The sequence below is a fragment of the Pteronotus mesoamericanus genome, unplaced genomic scaffold (assembly GCF_021234165.1).
Source record: "Pteronotus mesoamericanus isolate MK-2021 breed Mesoamerican mustached bat unplaced genomic scaffold, CSHL_Meso_final contig_180, whole genome shotgun sequence".
Taxonomy (NCBI): Eukaryota; Metazoa; Chordata; class Mammalia; order Chiroptera; family Mormoopidae; genus Pteronotus; species Pteronotus mesoamericanus.
The window spans coordinates 8888230-8910168 of NW_026555076.1; the positions used below are offsets into that span (position 1 = coordinate 8888230).

Consider the following 21939-nt stretch of genomic DNA (forward strand, 5'->3'; position numbering starts at 1 on the left):
GAGAGAGGACAGGGAGGGGCTATATTGAGCATGCCGCCTCCCAAACTCACCTAGTATGTGGTGTTATGCTGGCAGCTCTGTGGATTGTAGGCCGTAGGAGGACGCAGAGAAACCAGGTAAAAGGCAATTATAATGCCAATAGCATTGCACCCTATATAAAACAAAGACAAGACTTCTGATGGGGCTGAAATTAAGTTTGTTCTCTTGTCTTACGAAATGTTTGATTCTGAGATGTGTCACGAATGTACTGGGCATCTGGATTTCAGGCAAGAGGAAAAATCTCTTTGTCCAGTTTTATAACTGCTCCTTTTGGGATCATGTAAAGGCTGTTCCTTCAAACTTATGCCCTTTGGAATTGTTCTTTCCTATGGTAACTTATTTGTGGTCAGGAGGCATCAGCAGGTTCATTACATTACCTGATAGCCAGCTGTCAATGAAGAGGCAGGACTGGGTGCAAAGGTCACACAGCTTGGACAAAGGAAACTTGCTCCGAGTTCTACCTGGCCTGGGTGATCCTTTGGTAAATGTGGCAAAGGCAGAAGATTAGGAAGTACTTACCCATTGGGTTTTGCTCTCTCTTGCTCCTGGGGATCCCTCTGTCAGCATGTGAACAAGTCTAGGTGAGCTGGAGAAGGAAACCGCGTGGAGAGAGACTCCCTCTGTCTCCAGGGGGTGTCTCCCAATGCCAGGAGCCATTTCCTGATTCTCTGGACACCACATGGTTGTTAAACAAATACAGTTCAATTCTGAAACTACCTACCTACCCAGTTTTAGTGCATAATCCACAGCTTAATTAAGGGCTCAGTCCCACAAGACTTTCCCACACCAACTTCAGTTACCAGTTTTAAGTCCCTAGCCTTCCACACTTCTGACTGACTGGCTATAAATCAGGGCTTCCCATGACGTCCTCTTAAGATTTGACAATTTATTAGAATGGCTCACAAAACTCAAGAAGACACTTTCCTTACATTTACTGGGAAGGGAATACAAATGAAAAGCCAGATCAAGTGGAATACAAGGTCTGTCCAGAAGGTATCCAGCCATGTAATATGAAAAATAGAGGTTTTTAATGAAGAAGACATAAGATACAAGAAACATTGTATATAGGGCAATGATGCCTCAGTCCCCTTCAAAGTAGTCACTTTGGGACCTCACACAGTTCTTCCAATTGCCACAAGCTGCCGTATCATATTTTCCTGAATCTCATCAATGGTCTGAAGTCTATTCCCTTCCAAAGGTGACTTAGCTTTGGGAAAAGCCAGAAGTTGCAGGGTGCCAATTGGGGCTGAAGAGGGGCTGAGTCACCTGGGTGATTTGATGTTTCACCAAAACACTCTGCACGAGGTGTGACGCATGAGCAGGTGCAATGTTGTGGTGAAGGTGCCAATCATCAGTTGCCCATAGATGTGGCTTTCTGAATCATCCAAATAGTTTCCACTGAGGAATGTTCAAGCTTAATGCAAAATTTGATGCATATTCATTGCTCTACTTGCTCAGTCGTTTTGAATGTGATGGCCACTCAGCACTCATGCTCACTCAATGACATCTACCACCCATGCTGACTAGTTCTGTGAAGTCATCATTGTTCACGCATGTACAGTCCAGTTCATTCTCTTTGGCTGCCAGGTTACACTGATGTGGTGCAAAGCATTCTCATTATATTAACAATGGCTGGACTTTTTCTGGACAGGCCTCATATAGGGCAAAGTCTGGAAAAGTCCCAAGCCCAAGTGAATGCTCTATCTCTGTGAAGTTGTAGCAAACCTGTCCTTCAGCACATGAATGTGTTCACTAATTAGGAAGCTCATCAAATGTCATCGTTCAAGGGTTTTCATAAAGCTTAATCTCCAGGCCCACTCATCTGCCACTTCATTGTAGACATTAGTGAGTGGTGCTGAAAGTTCCAGCCCTCTGATCATGTGTTGTTTTAGGGACCAGACCGATCCTGAACCTCTCCATGGGTTCCATTTTAAGTAACCTTATTGACATAAACTCAGGTATGATGTAAAGGGGCTCATTATGAATAACAAAAACACTCCTGTCTCCCAGGTTTTAGGATCTTTATATCAGGAACTGGGGGATAAAGACCAAATATATTTCTGATTATAATACTCTCAGTTATTCATTCTGCATTCTCAGCTAAGACCCCAGGCAAGTAAGTGTGGCCATCTTAGACTGTTCAGTCACAATCAAGTATCACCATTAAAAGAATTATGAGCTAGTCACAGAATGATAAAAAATAGAAAACATTCACTGTTTTAGTCCACCAAATTTTAGGGTAGCTTGTTACACAGAAAAAGCCGACTAAGATAGCACCTTGTCAGTCATGAAGACAAAGGGAAAAAATAGTTCTACTAAGAATATGAGAAAGAGGATGGTTGTGATTCAGAATGAATTTAGTCTTGAGCTTTCTGGGAGCCAAGGCAAATAAAAGCAATGGGTTATATAGTTCCCATTATCTGAGAAAATAAGTATATAAATTCTGAAGAGATGACAAATATTTTGCTGGTCAAAAAAGGGATAAGTTATATGACAATACTAAAGAGACACAAAATACCATAATACATAAAAGTATCTTCATATTTATAAGCAAATGAAAACAAATTTCTTCATGTGATTTTCTTACCTTAATCCTCAATATAAATTCAGTTAATCCAGTAAGTTACAAAAAAAAATCAGTTTATTAAACCCTAAAGGAGGGAATGATCAACATGTCCATGAAACTGACTAGACATTTTTTAAACATACTTTTGGAAAGAGTTGGGTATGAAGGTAAATCCTTAGATGTGGAAAAAGTTTATTCCTTACACCCCCTTGCCATTCTTTTGTAATACAATCCTCATAGACTGTATGTTACCTTTGTTTAAATAAGCTTTCATTTGAATGAAATAAAAGTCTGACTAGGTTATTTACATTTTTTAAACTTAAAAAGTTGTGTTTCTATAGAACCTGTGACAATGTGACTACATTATTAATGAAATGTTCACCACGTGAATGAAATTCGGACTTCAAAGTTCAGTTTTGATGGTGTTGTTATTATCATTATCAATCATTCACATTTCTTCAACCTATATAAATATGTACTACTTATTAAGCCCAAACTATGAGTAACGTACTATGCTATGTGCTTTAAATGTATGAATTTATTAAATCCTTTCAACTGTCCTGGAGGTAGATATTAAATGCTTGTACTAGTCCTATCCTGGTCCCTTAAATGGCCCCTCTTACACGTGCAAGCTTCCACTGAAACTGCATAAAAAGTCAAATGTCTTAAATCAATGAGGAGAGCTTTGGTAAATTATCTATTTAAACATAGATCAAATTATATCCTTACCTCATGACTTATACTAACATAAATTTGTGAAGGATTTAATCGTTTTAAATGTAAAATTAAGCCATAAAAATTAGGTGATTTATCTCAGGATAAAGAAGAATCTTATATCTCATAGCAATTAAGAAAATCATGAAGTAAAATATCAATAGAAAGACAGCTGAATATTATACTGATACTTATGGTTTCTTTCCTGCAGGAATATAAACATTATTGGACAGAGTTGAGAGGAACTACACTTTTCTTTTATAACGACAAAAAAAGTACAATAGTAAGTAGTTAAACATGTTCAACTAATTCAATTTTTTCATAATATACACTTTTTGCATAGTTTATTATTCATTTGGGGTTTTCTGTGTTCCAAGGGTAAAAATGTTCTAGTAAAACCAATGCAAATACAAATATTTGTATCTGAGATGGTATCAATTATAAGATCCATAGTAATAAAAATTTCTGGGCAACTCAGAAGAAGGTATTACCTCATTTTTTGTGTGTGAATTATATTTTATTGATTATGCTATTACAGTTGTCCTGATGTTCCCCTATTTGCCACCCTCCAACCAGAACACCCCCACTCCCTTAGGCCGTCCCCCTACCATTGTTCATGTCCATGGTTCATGCATATAGTTCTTTGGCTACTCCATTTCCTATACTGTACTTTACATCCCCATGGCTATTCTGTAACTACATATTTGTATGTCTTAATCCCCTCACCTTTTCACCCATTGCCCCATGCCCCCTCCTATCTGGCAACCATCAAAACAATCTCTGTATCCATGATTCTGTCTCAGTTCTTCTTGTTTGCTTAGTTTGTTTTTTAGATTCAATTGTTGGTAGATATGTATTTTTTGCCATTTTTTTTGTTCATAGTTTTGATATTCTTTTTCTTAAAAAAGTCCCATTAACATTTCATGTACTAATAGTTTGGTGATGATGAACTCCTTTAATTTTTTAATGTCTGGAAGCACTTTATCTGCACTTTGATTCAAAATGATAGTTTTTCTGTGTAGAGCAATCTTGGCTGTAGGTCCCTGCTTTTCATGACTTTGAGTATTTCTTTCCAATCCCTTCTATCCTGCAAAGTTTCTTTTGAGAAATCAGCTGACAGTCTTATGGGAACTCCCCTGTAGGTAACTAACTTCTTTTCTCTTTCTGCTTTTAAGATTCTCTATCTTTAACCTTTGGCATTTTAATTATGATATGTCTTGAGGTGGCCTCTTTGCATCCATCTTGTTTGGGACTCTCTGTGCTTCCTGGATTTGCATGTCTAGTTCCTTCACCAAATAGGGAAGTTTTCTTTCATTATTTTTTAAAATAGACTTACAATTTTTTGCTTTTTCTCTTCTCCTTCTGGCACTGCTACAATGCAAATGTTGAACTTCCTGAAGTTGTTCCAGAGGCTGTTTATGCTATCCTCATTTCTTTGGATTATTTTTTCTTCTGGTTGTTCTGATGGGTTGTTTTTTGCTTCCTTATGTTCCAAATTATAGATTTGATTCTCAGCTTCATCCATTGTACTGTTATTTCCCTGTAAATTGTTCTTTATTTCAATTAGTGTATCCTTCATTTCTGACTGGACCGTTTTCATGCTATTGAGGTCCTCACTACATTCCTTGAGCATCTCTATAACCAGTGTTTTGAATTCTGCATCTGATAGGTAGCTTATCTCTATTTCATTTAGCTCTTTTTTTTGAGTTTTGATCTGTTCTTTCATTTGGTCCACATTTCTTCGTCTCCTTATTTTGGCAGCCTCCCTGTGTTTGTTTCTATGTATTAGGTAGAGCTGCTTTGACTCCATGTTTTGGTAGTGTGTCCTAATGTAGTAGGTGTCCTGTAGGGTCCAGTGGTACAGCCTCTCTTATCACCCAAACTTAGTACTCAAGGTGCACCCTTCACGGGGACTGAGTACACTCTCCTCTTGTAGTTGAGCCTTGGTGGCTGTTGGCAGATCAATGGAAGGGATTTACCCAGGCCAGTGAGCTGCAAAGAATGGCTGTGACCACTTACGACAGCCACTGCCTTCTGTGGAGGATCAGCTGTGCAAGGGCAGGTGGTGGTGCTCCGACGTGGTCTGTAGCTGTCCACTGGGTATACTGGTCCTGGGGTTTCCTGGGTGGTGCAGGCCAAGGTCAGCCCTCACCTGTGTTTTGTCCAGAGCCACCCTGCCTGAGCTAAAAAACAATCTGGCTACTACTTGTACTGGGTTTGGAGATTCCCAGGCAAAGCCAAGCTGTGAAATCTAGGCTGGCTGCTGATAGTGCTGGGCCTGGGGCTCACTGAAGCCAGTTGTTGCTTATTTGAAAGGATTTAGGAATTTGTGAAGCATGAGCCAAGATAAACCATTCATATGGGCCCCTAAGTTGGGTGGGGCAGAGTCTCTGAGTCTGCAAGGCAGGTCAAACAGTATTAGCCAGGTTGATGGAGTCTCAGATATGGCACCAGCTTGCTGGCTCTGTAGTGGGGAGTGTTTAGAAAAGGGACAATGGCCTCTACTTACCTTGATGCCAGGCACTTCATTTTCTCCCTATATCTTTCAAGCTGCTACCCTGGTGCTGGAGCTCAGAAGGAGTGAGTCTGAGTAGGTAAGTCTGTGTGGGGGGTTCTTTAAAAGGAACTGCCTGGGGTCTAGAAGTTTATTCCATCAACTCAATCCCTGCTCGTTTTTTTGCAGCCAGAAGTTGTGGGGACTTATCTTCCTGGCACTGGAATCCTGGGCTGGGGGGCCTGGTGCGGGACTGGGACTCCTTGCTCCTGGGATACCCTTCCCGAATTTGTATCTACCAGTGTGGATGTGGGACTAGTCTGTTCCGTGTCTGCAACCCTCCTATCAGTCTGGATGCATGTGGCTTCTTTAATTCCATAGTTGTCAGACTTCCATTCACCTTGATTTCTGATGGTTCTGAGTGATGGTTGTTCTATATTTTAGTTGTAATTTTGATGTGGTTGTGCCAAGAGGCAAGCCTTGTCTGCCTATACTGACATCTGGACTGGAAAGAAATTATATATCATATTTTAAACTTCACATTCTTTTCTTTCTGATCCTGATAATAAAATCTTGGTCAAAAAGTGAAAATTTTAGCTATATATGTGTATATATATATATATATATATATATATATATATATGGACACAATAGCCTAATACCAAGTGATATCTTAATTTCTCTCCTTTTTATCTTTCTGTCACATGCAGTTACAATCTGCAAGGAGCTAGATGATCCCTAGAGCCTCATAACATACAGTATGTTACAATTTATTTTTTTTTAGATAGACAAAAGCATGCCCCATCAAACAGGACTACTAAGAGCTCAAGCATGAGAAAAACAATGAAGAGATTCTGATATTTATTTATTAATATTGGTGTCAAGTAATTGACTTGTATTTCCATTTTTTTACACACACATAGAAATTAAAAGTGATTGTGTATTTCATTCCCCCCCCACAAATAAAATGTAGTATTTTAGTGCCAAATGCTTGCCTACATTGAAATGCTAAGTTTATGAGATTTCATGATCCAGTAACTTGTTTAAATAAAAACATTTTGGACCACAGAGGTAGTAGCCCGCAGCCCTTAGAACATTGTTTTTACATATCAAGATCTTATAAAAGAAACAGAAAGAGAGCTTGTATTCCACTTGCAGGCATCTCAGCACCATTAGTGGTAAACAGAAGTCATTTTATTTTGAAGATTTTATTTATTTATTTTTATAGGTGGGGAGGGAGGGAGAAAGAGAGGAAGAGAAACATCGATGTGTGAGAGAGACATCAACCAGTTGCCTCTCGCACTCCCCACTGGGAACATGGACCACAAACCAGGCATGTGCTCTGACCAGGAATCAAACTGGTAACCCTTTGGTTCTCAGGCCAGTGCTCAATCCACTGAGCCACACCAGCCAGAGCCAACCAGAAGTCACTTTGAAAAAAACAAAACAAGACAAAAAAGTGGTTATCTTTCACCATAGTTCTGGATGGACAAGACTTATATAGAGGTGTTTTTGAATACTATAATAATTTTTAACATAACTAATTTCCCTCTTGTGTCTTCCAATTTCCCACCGATGTCACTAAAAATTTAAAGACCCTGGTAATCCTTTATAATATACATTATGAGAGAGTTAATAGTTATTCCTCACTGCAAGAGGCAGTGCAGCTTAGTGACTGAGAGCCAGACCTTCAGGTCCTGCCACTGTTCATTCTGCTGGCTTGGTATCTGGGCTACTTACCTAACCCCTCTGTATCCCAGTGTATCAGATATGAACTGGTACAAAACAGCCGACATCTCAAACTGGGCAATTTGAAGAGAGTTTAATATAGATACAAGACTCAAAGCAGTGGACAGGATGTAGGAAAACTACAAGGGATAATATAGAACCCTGAGGCTAGTTAACAGTACCCCGTTACCACGCGGAGGAGTAAGGAAAGGGTGAGAGAACAGGGGTGAGATTTGCGTGAGGATGACTGCCCTGAGAGGAGTACGATCTTTGGTTCAGGAAGCAACTGCCTAAGGTAATAAATATCTGACTTCACACTTCTCATTCTTTTACCGGCTGCCAGTTTTCACCAGCAGTCCAACCCAGCAGCAAGTCAGAGGGTAAGGGTGCTCATAATGTGGTCCATATAGATCCCTATCCTGGTGCACAGTATTGGGTGGTGAAGAGATAAAAGTAAATCTAGAGGTTCAAATAAAAGATCTCCAACACACTTAGTTTCAAATCTCTAAAATTAGGATGTGGAAAAATAGCCTATCTCATAAGGTTATCAAAAGGATTAAATGAGACAATAAATGTAAGGCATAGTAAGCATTCATGCATTTTATATGCATTTTCTCATTTAATTCTCACAACAACTCTGCAAAGCAGGTATTATTTTAACCCCCAATTTATAGATCAGAGCAGGCAAGTTTAAAGATTAAGAAATTGTACAAGATCAGACAGCTAACAAAAGTGGTGCCATCCAAGTCTAGCTTCAGAGCGAGCATTCTTAACCACTATGCCATGAAGACTGTTAAAATGAAATGGTACAGAATTGCCCACCTGCCAATTGTGTTAAAAGAGGATGCAGAATTTTGGGGAGACTTTTTGGGTGATAGTCATAGGAGAAAGCACAGGAATAGAACAGGTAAGAACTATAAATATTTAGCCTAGAATAAGGAAGAATTTAAAGCTACATTTACATATCTGAAAGGCTGGCAGGTCATGTGAGTCACCAAATTCATTCAGTGTTATTCCAGAGAAAAGTTACTAGGACCAATGGATAAAAATTGCCTGAAGGAAAACTGTAGCTTCATAGAAGAAAAAAATATCTAGCAGACAAAACTTCATAGGAGGCATTAATTCCATGTTGTTTGAGATGTTCAAACATAGGGTAGATGACTCTGTAGAAGGACAGCCTGGAGGACATTCAAGCATCAGATGGGAGCTAGATTAGACAGATGACCTTCAAGGCTCTTTTCAGCATTAAAATTAAAAACAAAAAGATATGACTTCCTTTTATTAGATCAATAGGTCAGCTTAGAGTCACTTTATCTAACTGTGACACTTCTTCCTTTGTTGCTTCCTCCTGTCTCAGCAAAATTTACTGAGCTCGATCTAGACAATGCATCAGATAGATTCTGGCATAATTTTAAATTCCTCCTTCCCTTATAGTTCCTCTTCTATGTTTAATGTCTGTTTGTTTATTAAAAATAAATAGACCAACTCAAACCTACCCTCAATCTAATTAACATAGAAATAGCTCTGGAGAATTTTTTTTTTTTTACTATTTTTATGCCATAATTTATTCAGCAAAATAATACAAGAATATTGTAAAAATAAGTCATATTAGGCCTAACAGAGAGAAAAATGAAAGGAGATTAAAAAAGTCAAGAATGAGTCTAATTTAGCAAAATTAACTATTTTATCAAATTTAGCAAAAAATTATACCATAGGAACCCTACTATCCTTACTAGAGGTGGTCCTAATCTTTCTAATACTAGACAGCAACTCTGGCCAGTTACATACAAACGAGTCTACATAGACTAATTGCTCAAAGGACATTTTTTTTTTTTTAAAGATTTTATTTATTTATTTTTTAGAGAGATGGCAAGGGAAAGGAGAGAGGGGAACATCAATGTGTAGTTGCCTCTTACGCGCCCCCTACTGGGGACTTAGTCCACAACCCAGGTATCTGCCCTGACTGGGTATCCAACTTGCGACCCTTTGGTTTGCAGGCTGGCACTCAATCCATTAAACCACACCAGCCAGGGCATCAAAGGACATATTTTTATTGTACTACTGGGATAAGCTAGGATTTCTTAATAGGATCTCAAAACCAATAGTATGCAGTAAATGTTGAATAGTGCTTTCTGGAAAAATACATGTATGAATATATGTATATAAATTTATACAAGTATTATTTACATAAAGAATGTATAGTGCACAGTTAAAAATAGACAATACTCTTTGTTGTAATTTTCATATAACCAATTGATTCTTGTAGAATGTTTTTGTTGATTTTTCTGAACTCATGTTAGATTGCAATTCAATCATTATATGACTTATAGAGTTGTTTTCCAATATGCTATTTTTCTAATAAATTTATTGTCATTAAATATGATAGTTGACATGAATGTTGGCTAATATTTTTGTTTATGTTAATGCGCAAGAGGAAAGTAAAATGACAATTACATATGTCAGAACTCCACCTATATTTCAGTGACATGGGCAACTTCTTTGCTGAATAACAGTTTTTGAATTATAGGTTAATATTTTGTCAAATTTTTGTTCTTTTCAAAATAAAAAGTTTCAGACAAACAAAATTTAAAGTTTCATCTGCGTTATTAACATTTTTTCCTTCACTTCAGTAAGTCTCGACCAGAAGCCAGCAAACTGTGGCCCTTGAGCCAAACTGAGCATGTGGCCCAAAGCTGTACACCCTATGCGCTAAGAATGTTTTTACACTTATAAAGTGTTAAAAAAAAATTTGCAACAGAGGCTGTCTGTGGTCCACAAAGCCTAAAACATTTACTATCTGGCTTTTGCAGAAAAACATTGCTGGCCTCTGGGACAATTAACAAAACAGTAAATCATACCCTTATTTGTAAGGTTTGCCCATTTCCATGGTGTAAATACTCTCACCATGGCTGATTTCAACCTATCATGTGAACTCTCTGAACATGGAAGTGGAAAGAAAGGTACAGTACACACCATGATATAGCATTTCCACCACATGGAAACAAAGATGTAAATAACTTTAAGAGCATAGAGAGTATTATGTAGTTATATAATTAGAAAATAATAAATTTTGAATTTCAATTACCTTTGTTTTTAATTAATTTATTTACTTGTATGTTTATATTATTTAACTTTTAATGAAGGTCGTGTTAACAACCAGCTAGCAAAATCCCTGAAAATTTAACAAATTAGCTTTTGCAAACCAGTATGAACCGGCTGCAGCACACCACCACATAATACATTTCCTAATTTGCCTTCTGGGTTGGGAAGGTATGACACAATGAAAACCAGGATAGCATGCAAAGTATAAATCATTTGGATGGAAGATATTACTTATTTTCCTTCCTACTAAAAATAATGTATGTTGCCCATTAAATAATTTAATGAGATTTCCTTTTACCTTTACAGTATGTCGACAAGTTAGAGATAATAGACCTCACATGCCTTAATGAGCAAAATTCAACTGACAGCTGTGCAAAATTCACCCTTGTTTTGCCCAAAGAAGAAGTGCAACTGAAGGTGAGTGAGGAGAAGCAATTAGTTTGAAACAAGTTGTGGTTATAATAGCGTTCAACTCTTCACAGCCTTGTGACTGAGGTAAAGAGGAATTGTAAGAGGGCCAAGTCCTATACTTCATTAATATATCTTGCCTTTTGCCAAGAACTAAGGTTTTCTAAATAGCGACTTAAAAGGGCATGTTCTCTTGTTTAGTATACAGGCACACTGAAACCATATACTTTGTCCCATGACAAAGTCAGAGATCCCACCTGGTGTTTTTTAAAAGTTGTCCTTGAATTGGTATTCAAGAACTTGGCATTTACCACGCTTCCAGATGATTCTGAGACATGTCCGACATAATGCACGTTTGGAACAGCTGAATTAGACAGAACTGTTATCTCACAAATTGAAAGGCATTCTGCAAGGCAATTGGTCCATACTTTTAAAATTACCAGTGTAAGAAAAGCCAAAAAAAAAACACTGGACCTGTGTTCCAATTATGGAAACTATAAAGTCATGGCAGCTAAATGCAATGTGTGATGTGAATTGGATCCTAGAATCAGGAAAGGAAAAAACAAAGAAACAGAAATCCAACAGCTAAACAGAACATTATTGAGACAATTAGAAAAATTTGAAGAACTGTATATGAGATACACATAGTTTATGAAATATGGTATTAATATAAAACTCTGACCCCCCCCCCACCAGCAGAGATTTGTGTTATATTCACCACCGTACACCAGCATTCAAAGTAAGCCAGTTTAAGTCAACCAATAAATCTAGTAATAACAAATAGAGTAACTTGCAATTGAATAAGGTGTAGTTGGAGTTGGCCCTAAAAGCACTGGTCATTAAGCTTTAGTGTAATATGAATCACTTGTACTTAGGAAATCCGGGCCCCATCCCATAGACCTGGGCCCTAGAATCTATGTTTTAAGCAAGCTCCCTCCACCAGACGGTTCTGATGTGGTGGTTCAGAGCACAGGCAGGACTAGAGTCACATGCCCAGCCTAAATTCTGGCTGTTTTATTCATGAGCTGTGCGATTGCAGGCAAGTTTCTTAACCTCTTCATGCCTCGGTTTCTACAGCTGGTAGTAAATCTGCTCAGATATAACCTTCTTACTGAGACCTACCTGCCCTGTTTTATTAATATGGCAACCCTTCCTGCTCCATGGCATTCTCAGTCTCTCTTACCCTGATCTACATTTTATTTTTCCATTTATTTCCTTTTGACACTATAAAATTTACTATTATTTTTATTATTTATTGTTCCTTGCTAGACCCTAAACTCCATGAGAATAAGGATATTTTTTGTTCTTTGCTGTAAACCAGTACCTAAAACAATGCCTGGCACTAAAAGGCTCTCAATAAATACCTGTTAAATAAATAAATCTGTAAAAAAATGATAGTACCTTTTGCCAAGCTGCCATGAAGATAAAATCAGATAATATATGTGAATAGAATAGTAACTGCTACTTATAAGCACTTAATAACTTTGGCCATATTAGTAGATTTTAGAGCTAATAGTTCTAAGTTTCTAAGGACTAGAACTACTTTGGTTCTACGTGGTTGCCCCAAATTTAAAACCAGTCAATGTTTTAAATACCAATGGGGGATGAACCATAAATTGATATACTGCAGAAATAAGTGTGCTAACATTTATATTTTTTTGAGTTTAGTGAATTTGTACAATTTTACTTGTTTACTAAACAGATTAAAGATATATGTCTGACAAAAGAAAGCAATATTAAAATATTCATAACAAATATACATTGTTCTAAGCAAAAAGAAAAATGAATTGTTTCTTCCACTCAACTAATTCTAAATGATTTTAAAAATTATAGCAGACTTTTTAAAACAGTGTGTTTCAATAGAAGAATTTGCCTTTGTTGATCTTGCTGATTTTTGATGGGATACACAACTTAAGTTTTTTCAAACAATTATGAAATTTGGAAGTTATTTGAAGTTAATAAAGCATTAACATTCATAGTCATTTATGTTTTTTCTTTGTCTTTATCTGCTTTTGTCTTCATCTTTAGACAGAGAATACAGAAAGTGGGGAAGAATGGAGAGGCTTCATTCTTACAGTGACAGAGGTAGGAAGGACATTACTTTTGACTGATTCATTCATTCAACAAATGTTTACTGAACATTTACTATGAGCCATGCAGAGTAAAAGGGGCTGAAGATATAGAAATTGAAAAATACAGATGTAAACCTTCAGACTTACTTGTGAAATTTCTATTTTTGTCGGATGGAGAGGAAGAAATAAATAAACAAGTAAACAAAAAAGATAATTTAAAATTGTGATAATTGCTATGAAGAAAATAAACATTGTGCTAACTAACAAGTAACAGGTGGTCAGTGAGATCTACTTATTTGGTCTCATTCTTTTGACAAGTGGTCTTTGTATAGTCTTATATTTTAGCTTACAGAGCACCCTCTAAAATAATTTCCAAATCTATATTTGTTCATTTAATACATACTTATAACATGCTAACTGAGATGGATTTTATGAATAACATAGACAATGTAACAGGGAAGGACCATCAAAATAAAATTCACTTTAAAATGTTTGTTTAGTAAGCCTTAAGACAAAGGGATGCTTATCTGTTTAACCCTCCTAGCATCTTATCTGAGATTAATAGTAAGATCTATTGCTTATGGTTTACTGTTGTAGCAAGATAACTGCAATTATTTCAAATAAAGCCACTGTAGCAACTGTCTTAGAAACATGAGGTACTTTGATAATCAGCCTCCAAAATAGCATCATCTTCTCTAATACTTTTAGAAGATAAGAAAATTGTCTATGACCACCAGCATAAGTTACATACAGATTCTTTCCTAAGTTCGTTCCTAAGTAAAGGCTTTGCAGTCACGTGGAATAAGCACTGCACTTTACTGAGATGATGGATGCTGATTTTTTATTTTAGTCAATAACATGTAAAAGTTGGAGGCTCAACTACTATGTGCACAGATTAAAGTAGACCATGTAAGGAAATTAAAGACATGTTGACTTCGGGGGAAGAAGAAACTCTTTGGGGAGCTGCATTTCCTTCCTCAGTTGTAGAAAGACAGCATTTTGTGCAATGGTATATCTTCCTTACACTGGGAAGTAAATATCCTCATGAAATCCAAGTAGCCATCAAGGGGTACACTAAAACCACTGGAAAAACTGCGATGCATCTTTCTGGTATACTAATCATACTTGATGTTTTGGTCCCCAAATTTTGTTTTCACATTTTTCCTTGAGGAAAGGATAAACAAGCATTATTTTTAAATTAAAAATTTATAGGTATATTACAGAATATAAAATTTATGTGAATTTCCAAAAGACAAGTTGCCTTAAATTTTGTCCTCTATAAATGTTTTTGCACAATAACCCCAGATCATTCTGCTGTTGTTAGAACTTTTATAGAAGTTTGAGAAAGGCAGACTATTGCTGAATGTGCTGAGATGGTTGCTTTCTTTTTTCTTTTAAGACTTTATTTATTTATTCTGAGAGAGAGGGGAAGGGAGGCAGAGAAACATCAGTGTGTGAGAGAAACATCCACTGGCTGCCTTTTGTGCGCCTCCAGCGGGGGACCTAGTCCACGACCCAGGCATGTGCCCTGGCTGGGAATCAACCTGGCAAACTGGCCTTCTGGTTTGCAGAATGACATCCAACCTACTAACCCACACCAGTGAGGGCAAGACATTGCTTTTGTATGAAAGAAAAATGGAGTTTGAGTCTTGGTTTTACAACTTATTACCTATGTGACCCTGGATAGTTATTTAATCTTTCTGAGCCTGTTTTTTTAATGTGCAGAGTAGGATATCTATTGAACCATTGTTGTGAGAATTTGCAATAATACAATGTTTGGGACATAATAGGTAATTAATAAGGAGTAACTGTTTTATTAGTTTTCCTTCATTCTTAATTTTTTTTTGGATTGGTATACAAAAACATAGCCTTACTGCTTATTAGTTAGCTTAGGTACCCAGAAGAATAGTCTTTAAACCTTTTGTGTACCCTTATTGGTAATTTTTTATTTCAAATTTCATATACATGTATATAAATAAAATGAATTAATTAGATAATAAGTACTTCAAAAACGTTCTAGTGTTTTCTTCCCATTGGACTTTCTTATACATTCCATGGAAAGCATGAATCCCGCTCTGCAGATCAAGAAGTTAATTAGACATATGGCCAAAATGTGGTCTAAATCAGGGGTATAAATATAGACCAGGAGGATATAGGCTACTCAATCCAAAATAGATTTCCTGAAAAGGTTAACAAAAGTAGTAAGTAGAGCAAAATCATAATCTTAATGTGTGATTAAAACTTTGAAATATCCACACAAGCACCCCAAAATATAGACCTCTGATTGCTGATCCTCAGTCATCTAATGAATAGTGCCATCTCAACCCCATGTTACCGTATGGTTGGTGGAGATAATTCTCCATTACCTGTGGGAGAGCTACGCACTTCATAGGTGCTCTTGGACTTCCCTGGCAGTGACAACCAGTAAACTCAGAATGAAAACAGGAGAAATCTGTTGTTACTTGAATTAGCCTTTAGTACAAGGTGGGTGTACTTTGCTTAAGGGCCAGATGAAAAGGAATATTTCCTGGAAGAAGATCAGGCATCTTGTACAGGTTCTAGTTGGTTTAAAGGCTGTTCTAAGGACGACTACCCCTACACCAAGGCTGTCTCTTCGTGATTCTACCCACCCATCTCTGCCAGGTAACTGAAGCTCCTTAGGGTCAGAACAGGCTCATCTTTGCTAAAAATCAGTTGGTTATTTTGCTGTCTTTCTTGTTTGCTTGTTTTCATTGGTTTTAGCTGTCAGTCCCTGAACATGTGCCGCTTCTCCCTGGACAAGTATTTAGACTGCATGAAGTCTTGGAGAGAGAAAAGAAAAGAAGGATTGAGACAGAGCAGCTCCCGAGCACATCTCTGGAAAAAGAGAGGGAATTAAGTGACGATTATGTGGATGTACTGAACCCTATGCCAGCGTAAGTGCACCATCAACTCCAGTTTATTTATCAGATTGTAACATTAATTTCTATTTATCAAGGAGAATTAATTGTTGACCTCATTAAACCAGGGGCAACAAGCTGTCTTGTGGATAAAGAGCATACTTCTGAGTACACGCCACATTTCCTCTTCTGTGTCATGATCAACAAATGCAAAATGCAGATTTGAACCAAATATCGTACCACACAGGAAATCCCCTTCTACCCACACTTTTAGACCAAAGAAGTATTCTTTCCAAAGTTTAAACCTAAATAAAAACTGCTATGAAGAAGGAAGGAAATGGTATTTTTTTTACCTTGCAACTCTCCAATTGACTGATTTTTCTATCAGAAAAGTACACCAAAAAATTAAAAATAACTGAACATTCTATCCAGTTGTTCAGTCAATCAATGAGCAGTCATTGAGCTTGGACTTGGAAGAAGGCCTTCTATAAAGTGTATAAGGTGTTTTTGGAAAAATTGAGGCTGGATTCAGATATATATATCTCTCTATATAGATATATATATTTTTACTGTTATATTGTTAAAAAGTGTGACTAAGATAGTGAACACCTTCCTTTTGGAATCTTGGTCAAGTTCTCATCAGTCAAACTTGTCTGGTACCATCTTTGACATCAAGTTATGATTCACGTTTTTTTCTGGACTGTAATCACCAAAATCTTCTCACCCTAACTTTCAGCTGAACCAATGACAACTGATGACTGATAGGTTAAAAGTCACAGCCCTGGCTGGGTGGCTTAGTTGGTTGGGGCATTGTCCCGGACACCAAAAAGTTTACGAGTTTGATCCCTGGGCATGGTTCATATCTAGGCTGCAGGCTCAAAAAAAACAATAAATGTTCAACAAAACAATATATGTTTTTACACATCAATAAAAAGAAGACTAAAATCCTTTGTTCCACAGCTCAAAGATATCTGCTGTTAACATTTTGGTGTATTTTACATATTCTGCCAGATATTTTTCTGTGACTTACATGTAAAAACACCATCAATGTCATAAGAAAGCCATAATATACCAAAAGGAGTGAGTTAATACATACCCTTAAATATGAGTTATTTAAAATAGAGACCGTATAAGAGAAGCCTGTATCGAGATATTTTATATCTCTAGAAAGAAGCCACCAACAAATGTAACTTAACCAAGAGTCTATTATTATAAACTAAGACTGGAGAGACATTGTTAATTCTTGTCTTAGATTTTCAAATGGTAATAATAATTATATGCTGATGAGTAGAGAACTTTTCAGGTCCCGTTTGGTTAGAGAAAGAGGCTTTGGAGGGATGAGGGAAGGACGGCCTTAGGCGTACTCACAGTGGCACAGGCTTGTAATTACAGTAATTATAATTATAAAAATAAAGCTGAGAATTTTAAGAAAAGTTTATAACTGCAGTTCTTAAAGTTACTTTAGTAGCATTTTGTCAAGTAATTACTGTTTTTTTTTAAAAAATGTTTTTTATTTCACCTCTGTAGATGTTTTTATACAGTGTCTCGGAAAGAAGCAACTGAGATGCTTGAAAAGAATCCTTCGCTGGGGAATATGATCTTGAGGCCTGGTAGTGACAACAGAAATTTCTCCATCACTATCCGGCAGGAGAGAGAGTATGTTTAATTAAAAAACATATGGAATTATTAAAAAGCATGATCCTTTAGAGAGCAAAGTCATAAAGTTTAGAGGAGCAACTGCTATGTGTTTTGTTGGAGCTAAAAATACAAACACAAAGATAGGAAGGGAGGCTGAAGACTGAGCCAAGGCTAATATTTGCTACAGGGTAAAAAGAATGAGCAAATTACTTTGGTCCTGGATATAATTTGTTCGTTCATTCATTCGTTCATTCATTCATTTCAACAAATATTTGTTGAGCAATTACTATGGGCCAAGTAATATTCTAAGTACTGAGGATGCAGCAGTGAGCAAAACATCCCTGGTTTAAAGAAGCTTACATACTTGTAAGGAGAGACAGGTTGTAAATAAATACGTAACCCAGAATTTCATACATATAGTAATAAGGCCTATGACAATAAAATAAAACAGGATGAGGGAAATGGGAACCTTAGAGGTCATAAAGAGAGAAAATTACATGTGCACTTCGGTAGCACGCCTACGAAAACTGGCATGATACAGGGATAAGCATGGCCTCTGCATAAGGAGGACAGTGCAGATGTAGTGAAGTGCTCCCTATTTTAAAAAAAGAGAGAAAGAAAAAAGTTTCTAGTTGCTGTTTTTGTTTAGTATAGAGTGGTCAGGAAAGGCCTATTTTATTAACTGACATTTAAGCAGAGACCTGAAGGAAGTGAGGGAACAAAGCATTTCAATTCCTGGAAATAGAGTATACTAGGCAGCAGGTGAATATGCCCAAAGGCAGAAGCAGCCTTGGCTTTTTCAAGAAACAGAGAGAGGCCTTTGTGGTTTTAATGGCGTGAGCTAGAGGAAAGTGGCAGGGGCCTGATTCCAAAGGTGGGGTAGGGACTGATCACACTAAATGCTATAGGTCGTTGTGAGGACAAAGGTTTTACTGTGAATGGCAAGACAAGCCTCTGGAGTGTGGTGAGTAGAGAAGTAACAAAATCTGGTTTATCTATGAAGAACACCATCAAGGAGCCTCTTGTCAAGGTTAATAATTTCTGGTAAAATGGTTTATGTTTGATAAAGTACCATTTACATGCACAAGTTGATTTTTCTGTGTACCTAGAGTGGTTGGATCTTTTAAGCTTCATTTCAGCTCTCAGAGCCTATGAAAATTTGCATTTCAGTAGCAACTCTGGTTTAGTTAATATTTTTACAACTGATAGTATTATTAACATATAGAGGTTTTTGTCCCATGTGAAAATATTCAGTAAGTGATTTGTTTTCAGAAAAAAGCATAAACAGAACTTTGATTTTTGAATGTTATTTTTTCTGAAGGCAATAGTTTATTTTTTTAGTTATAACATATCTATCAATGAATCTTCCAGGCTACCATAAATATCAGTAACTCTAAATAAAGTATGAAGATATTGACAATGAATGAAGACAGTAAAAAGAAAACAATCACAGGAAAAAAAATTACGACATTATTGGCTGCATTGCTAGTATAAGCCAAGGTTAATCAGCTTTATTCACTTGCCAATTACTCTGCATATACTAGCCAGGTACATGGAATGGTTGTCAAGAATGTTAGATGATAAATCAGATCCTGGTTCTGTGTGCGAAGTAAGAGAATCTGTGTGTGTCAGTATGTTTTCCACAATGACTATCTGTTGACTGAAACTTTTGGTTTCAATATTTTTTTACTTAGTATAGGCTAATATTTGCAGTTACTGATTTTCAACTAATATAGTAGAATATCACACATTTTCAGTTATAATTTATTTAATTTATCATGTAATTGGCTATCTTGAAACAAATCCAACATAAATAAAAATTATGGTGGCCATTAGATATCAGTAAGCTTAGAAGAACTAGGAGAAAAGTATAATTTTCTGTTTACTTTATCCTGATCAAGGAGATTATCCTTTTTCAGGGGTTAGTAAATTGAGTATCACATAAAATATTGAATGTCTTTAATTATGTTTTTCCACTTCAAAAATAATAATATACAAAATAATTAAAATTTATCTTGCAGATATTTTTTAAAAAAGAAATCATCTAACTGCTTGAAAGATAGGTTATATCATACAAAGGAATGATGATCATTTTTCCTTCATATTATTATTCTCCTTGGTGGGATTGAGTGTTTGATCAGGTGCCTGTGAACCCCATGTTACTATTCTGCATGTAACAAAATCCTGAGGTCTAATGGCTCTTTAAAGACTGTGTATTTCCGGCACAGCAGCAGCCAGGTCTCTTTCAAGGTAATCTAAATTAGCCCAGCTGTTGCACTGCACTTTCTGTACAAGCGAGCTATGAGAAATAAATGTTTTTTGTTTTTTGGGGTTTTTTTTTCCTGCTGTAGATGTGGTTTTTGACCAAGCACAAGGAGTTTCTATACTTAGGAAATGAACTTAATGTCACAGTTTTTACTTATATTCATATTGGATTTAAACTCTTAAGAGTCTGGCAAAGGAATTCATTTCAAAGTTATATATCTCTAATTTAGTATACTCTCAGTTTGAATTCATGTAGTTCATACTCTTGTAGAGCTGATGGTCATAAGAATATAACATCTCATAAAACTAGCTGTTAGTGTACAAATTTTCCTTTTATGAGTCAGATATAATGTTAAGTACTGTTATATGTGTTCTTCAATGCCTCAAAACAGGTCTTTTAGAATTGCTTAGATTTAATATTTTGTATTTAATAGATCACTTAATTTTAAAGGATAGTACTTGTAGAGAGCAGTAGAGTTTCAGCTTGTTAGACTGTAGAGTTTAATGTAAAGATTTGGCAGAAATCTTGACTATTAGGAAGCACCTGTGTTACCCACAAAACCAATTTATCCTCTCACAAGTTGTAGGAGAAATGTTCAGCCATGCAAGTTTAGATGACTGTGTCTGGTAAAACACTAGCTGAAAAGGACAAGTTGGTTTACAAAATACCATGAAAGTAAAATTATCTCCATCTGTAAACAAATCAACTGTGGGAAGGAAGATTGTTGTTTTCAGAAAGAAGCTAAAGTCATTCAATGTCAGATTATCAGGTGACTCCTCTCTTGTTGTAAAATATCCGCCTTTACCCAGCCCAGTGGTGTGTGAATTCTTAAGACATAAAGCTATCCTTACAACAAACTTCATGGTATGGCTGGGTTTTCTAAAAGTTGTTACAACTATGTGGCAAGCTAGGAGTATAAACTCTTTGGAAAGACTTTAACCAAGGGAGTAGTACAAAGTATTTTCCCAAAGTTCATTCCTTTGCAAAAATTGGGGTCAAAGCTAAGATGAAGCATTTATAACCATATTTAAGGCCATACATTCTTTTTTTAAAGATAGGCTACTTCTTTGATTTGAGGTCATACATAGGAAACCTCAATATAGCAAGCTTATCAATCTTATTTTCCCCCTGCTCTCTTTATTCCTTTGGAAAAACAAAACAAAATATAAAAGAAAAACAAAGGTTCAGAATGAAAGTCAAAGCCTAAGTGGAATTTTTTTCTACCTTTCTGCTTCAGAACTTAATCCTGTTAGTCACAAGTTCCAAGAGACCCTGTTAACCTTTGCTACTTTTCCTTTCACAGTGTTGCCATGAATGATAACTGTTATGATACCATGGGTGTTTACGAAGAACAACAATCACTGTCCCCACTTGTAGGCCACCATTTGTGGGTACTATGTTAAGTGCTTGACATTTTATTCAGGCATAGTAAAAACTGAGACAGACAGCATTTTCCATGTGTTACAAATGAAGATGCTGAGACTTTACAGAAACTACTAGCTTAAAATAATACATTTTAAAAATATTAAAAAATAGTAATTTAATGAATAAATAAATGTGCCAGACACTGTACTACGGACTTCTTAAACATAATTCACAATAGCCTTGTTAGCAAAGGCATTGCCTTCCCTATCTTATAGTTGAAGAAGTGGAGGCTCAGAGAGCTTAATGAAACAGAACCAGAGTTTGAACCGAGATCTTTCTAGTTACAAGGGCCTTGCCCTTCAAGCTTTATATAGTCTTCCAAGGAATAATAATCACTTATTTCATTGGAATGCAGGAATTCAAAATGGAATTGGTGCAAGTTTCCAAAAGTAACTATGATTATAAAGGTATGATTTTCATGGCAGGGATAAAGATAAAGCCAGGACCAACCACCCCAACCAAGGGTACTTGTAAGACCTCCTCTGTTCAAAAATGTTTCCTTCACCTACCTGTAACTGATTCCTGAAGGTTCAGTATTAAGACATAATTTTTCCTTTTTACCCTTTTTAGGATGGGAGAGGATTGGTTGGTTTTTATCCCATGTTTTG

At 36.5% G+C, this 21939-nt stretch overlaps 1 protein-coding gene and 1 non-coding gene across 2 annotated transcripts in view; both read left to right on the forward strand.

The window, feature by feature from the left end:
* STAP1 (signal transducing adaptor family member 1) overlaps positions 1 to 21939 on the forward strand; it is a 35391-nt gene that overhangs the window by 6872 nt on the left and 6580 nt on the right. The window contains exons 2-6 of the mRNA XM_054566731.1: positions 3531 to 3602; positions 10950 to 11060; positions 13080 to 13136; positions 15866 to 16038; positions 17530 to 17658. Of these exons, the coding sequence (XP_054422706.1) occupies positions 3531 to 3602; positions 10950 to 11060; positions 13080 to 13136; positions 15866 to 16038; positions 17530 to 17658 (542 nt within the window). The remainder of the gene's footprint in view (positions 1 to 3530; positions 3603 to 10949; positions 11061 to 13079; positions 13137 to 15865; positions 16039 to 17529; positions 17659 to 21939) is intronic.
* LOC129065556 (U6 spliceosomal RNA) lies at positions 18140 to 18243 on the forward strand. The gene has a single exon (XR_008528598.1). It is a non-coding gene; the product is annotated as a U6 spliceosomal RNA (small nuclear RNA).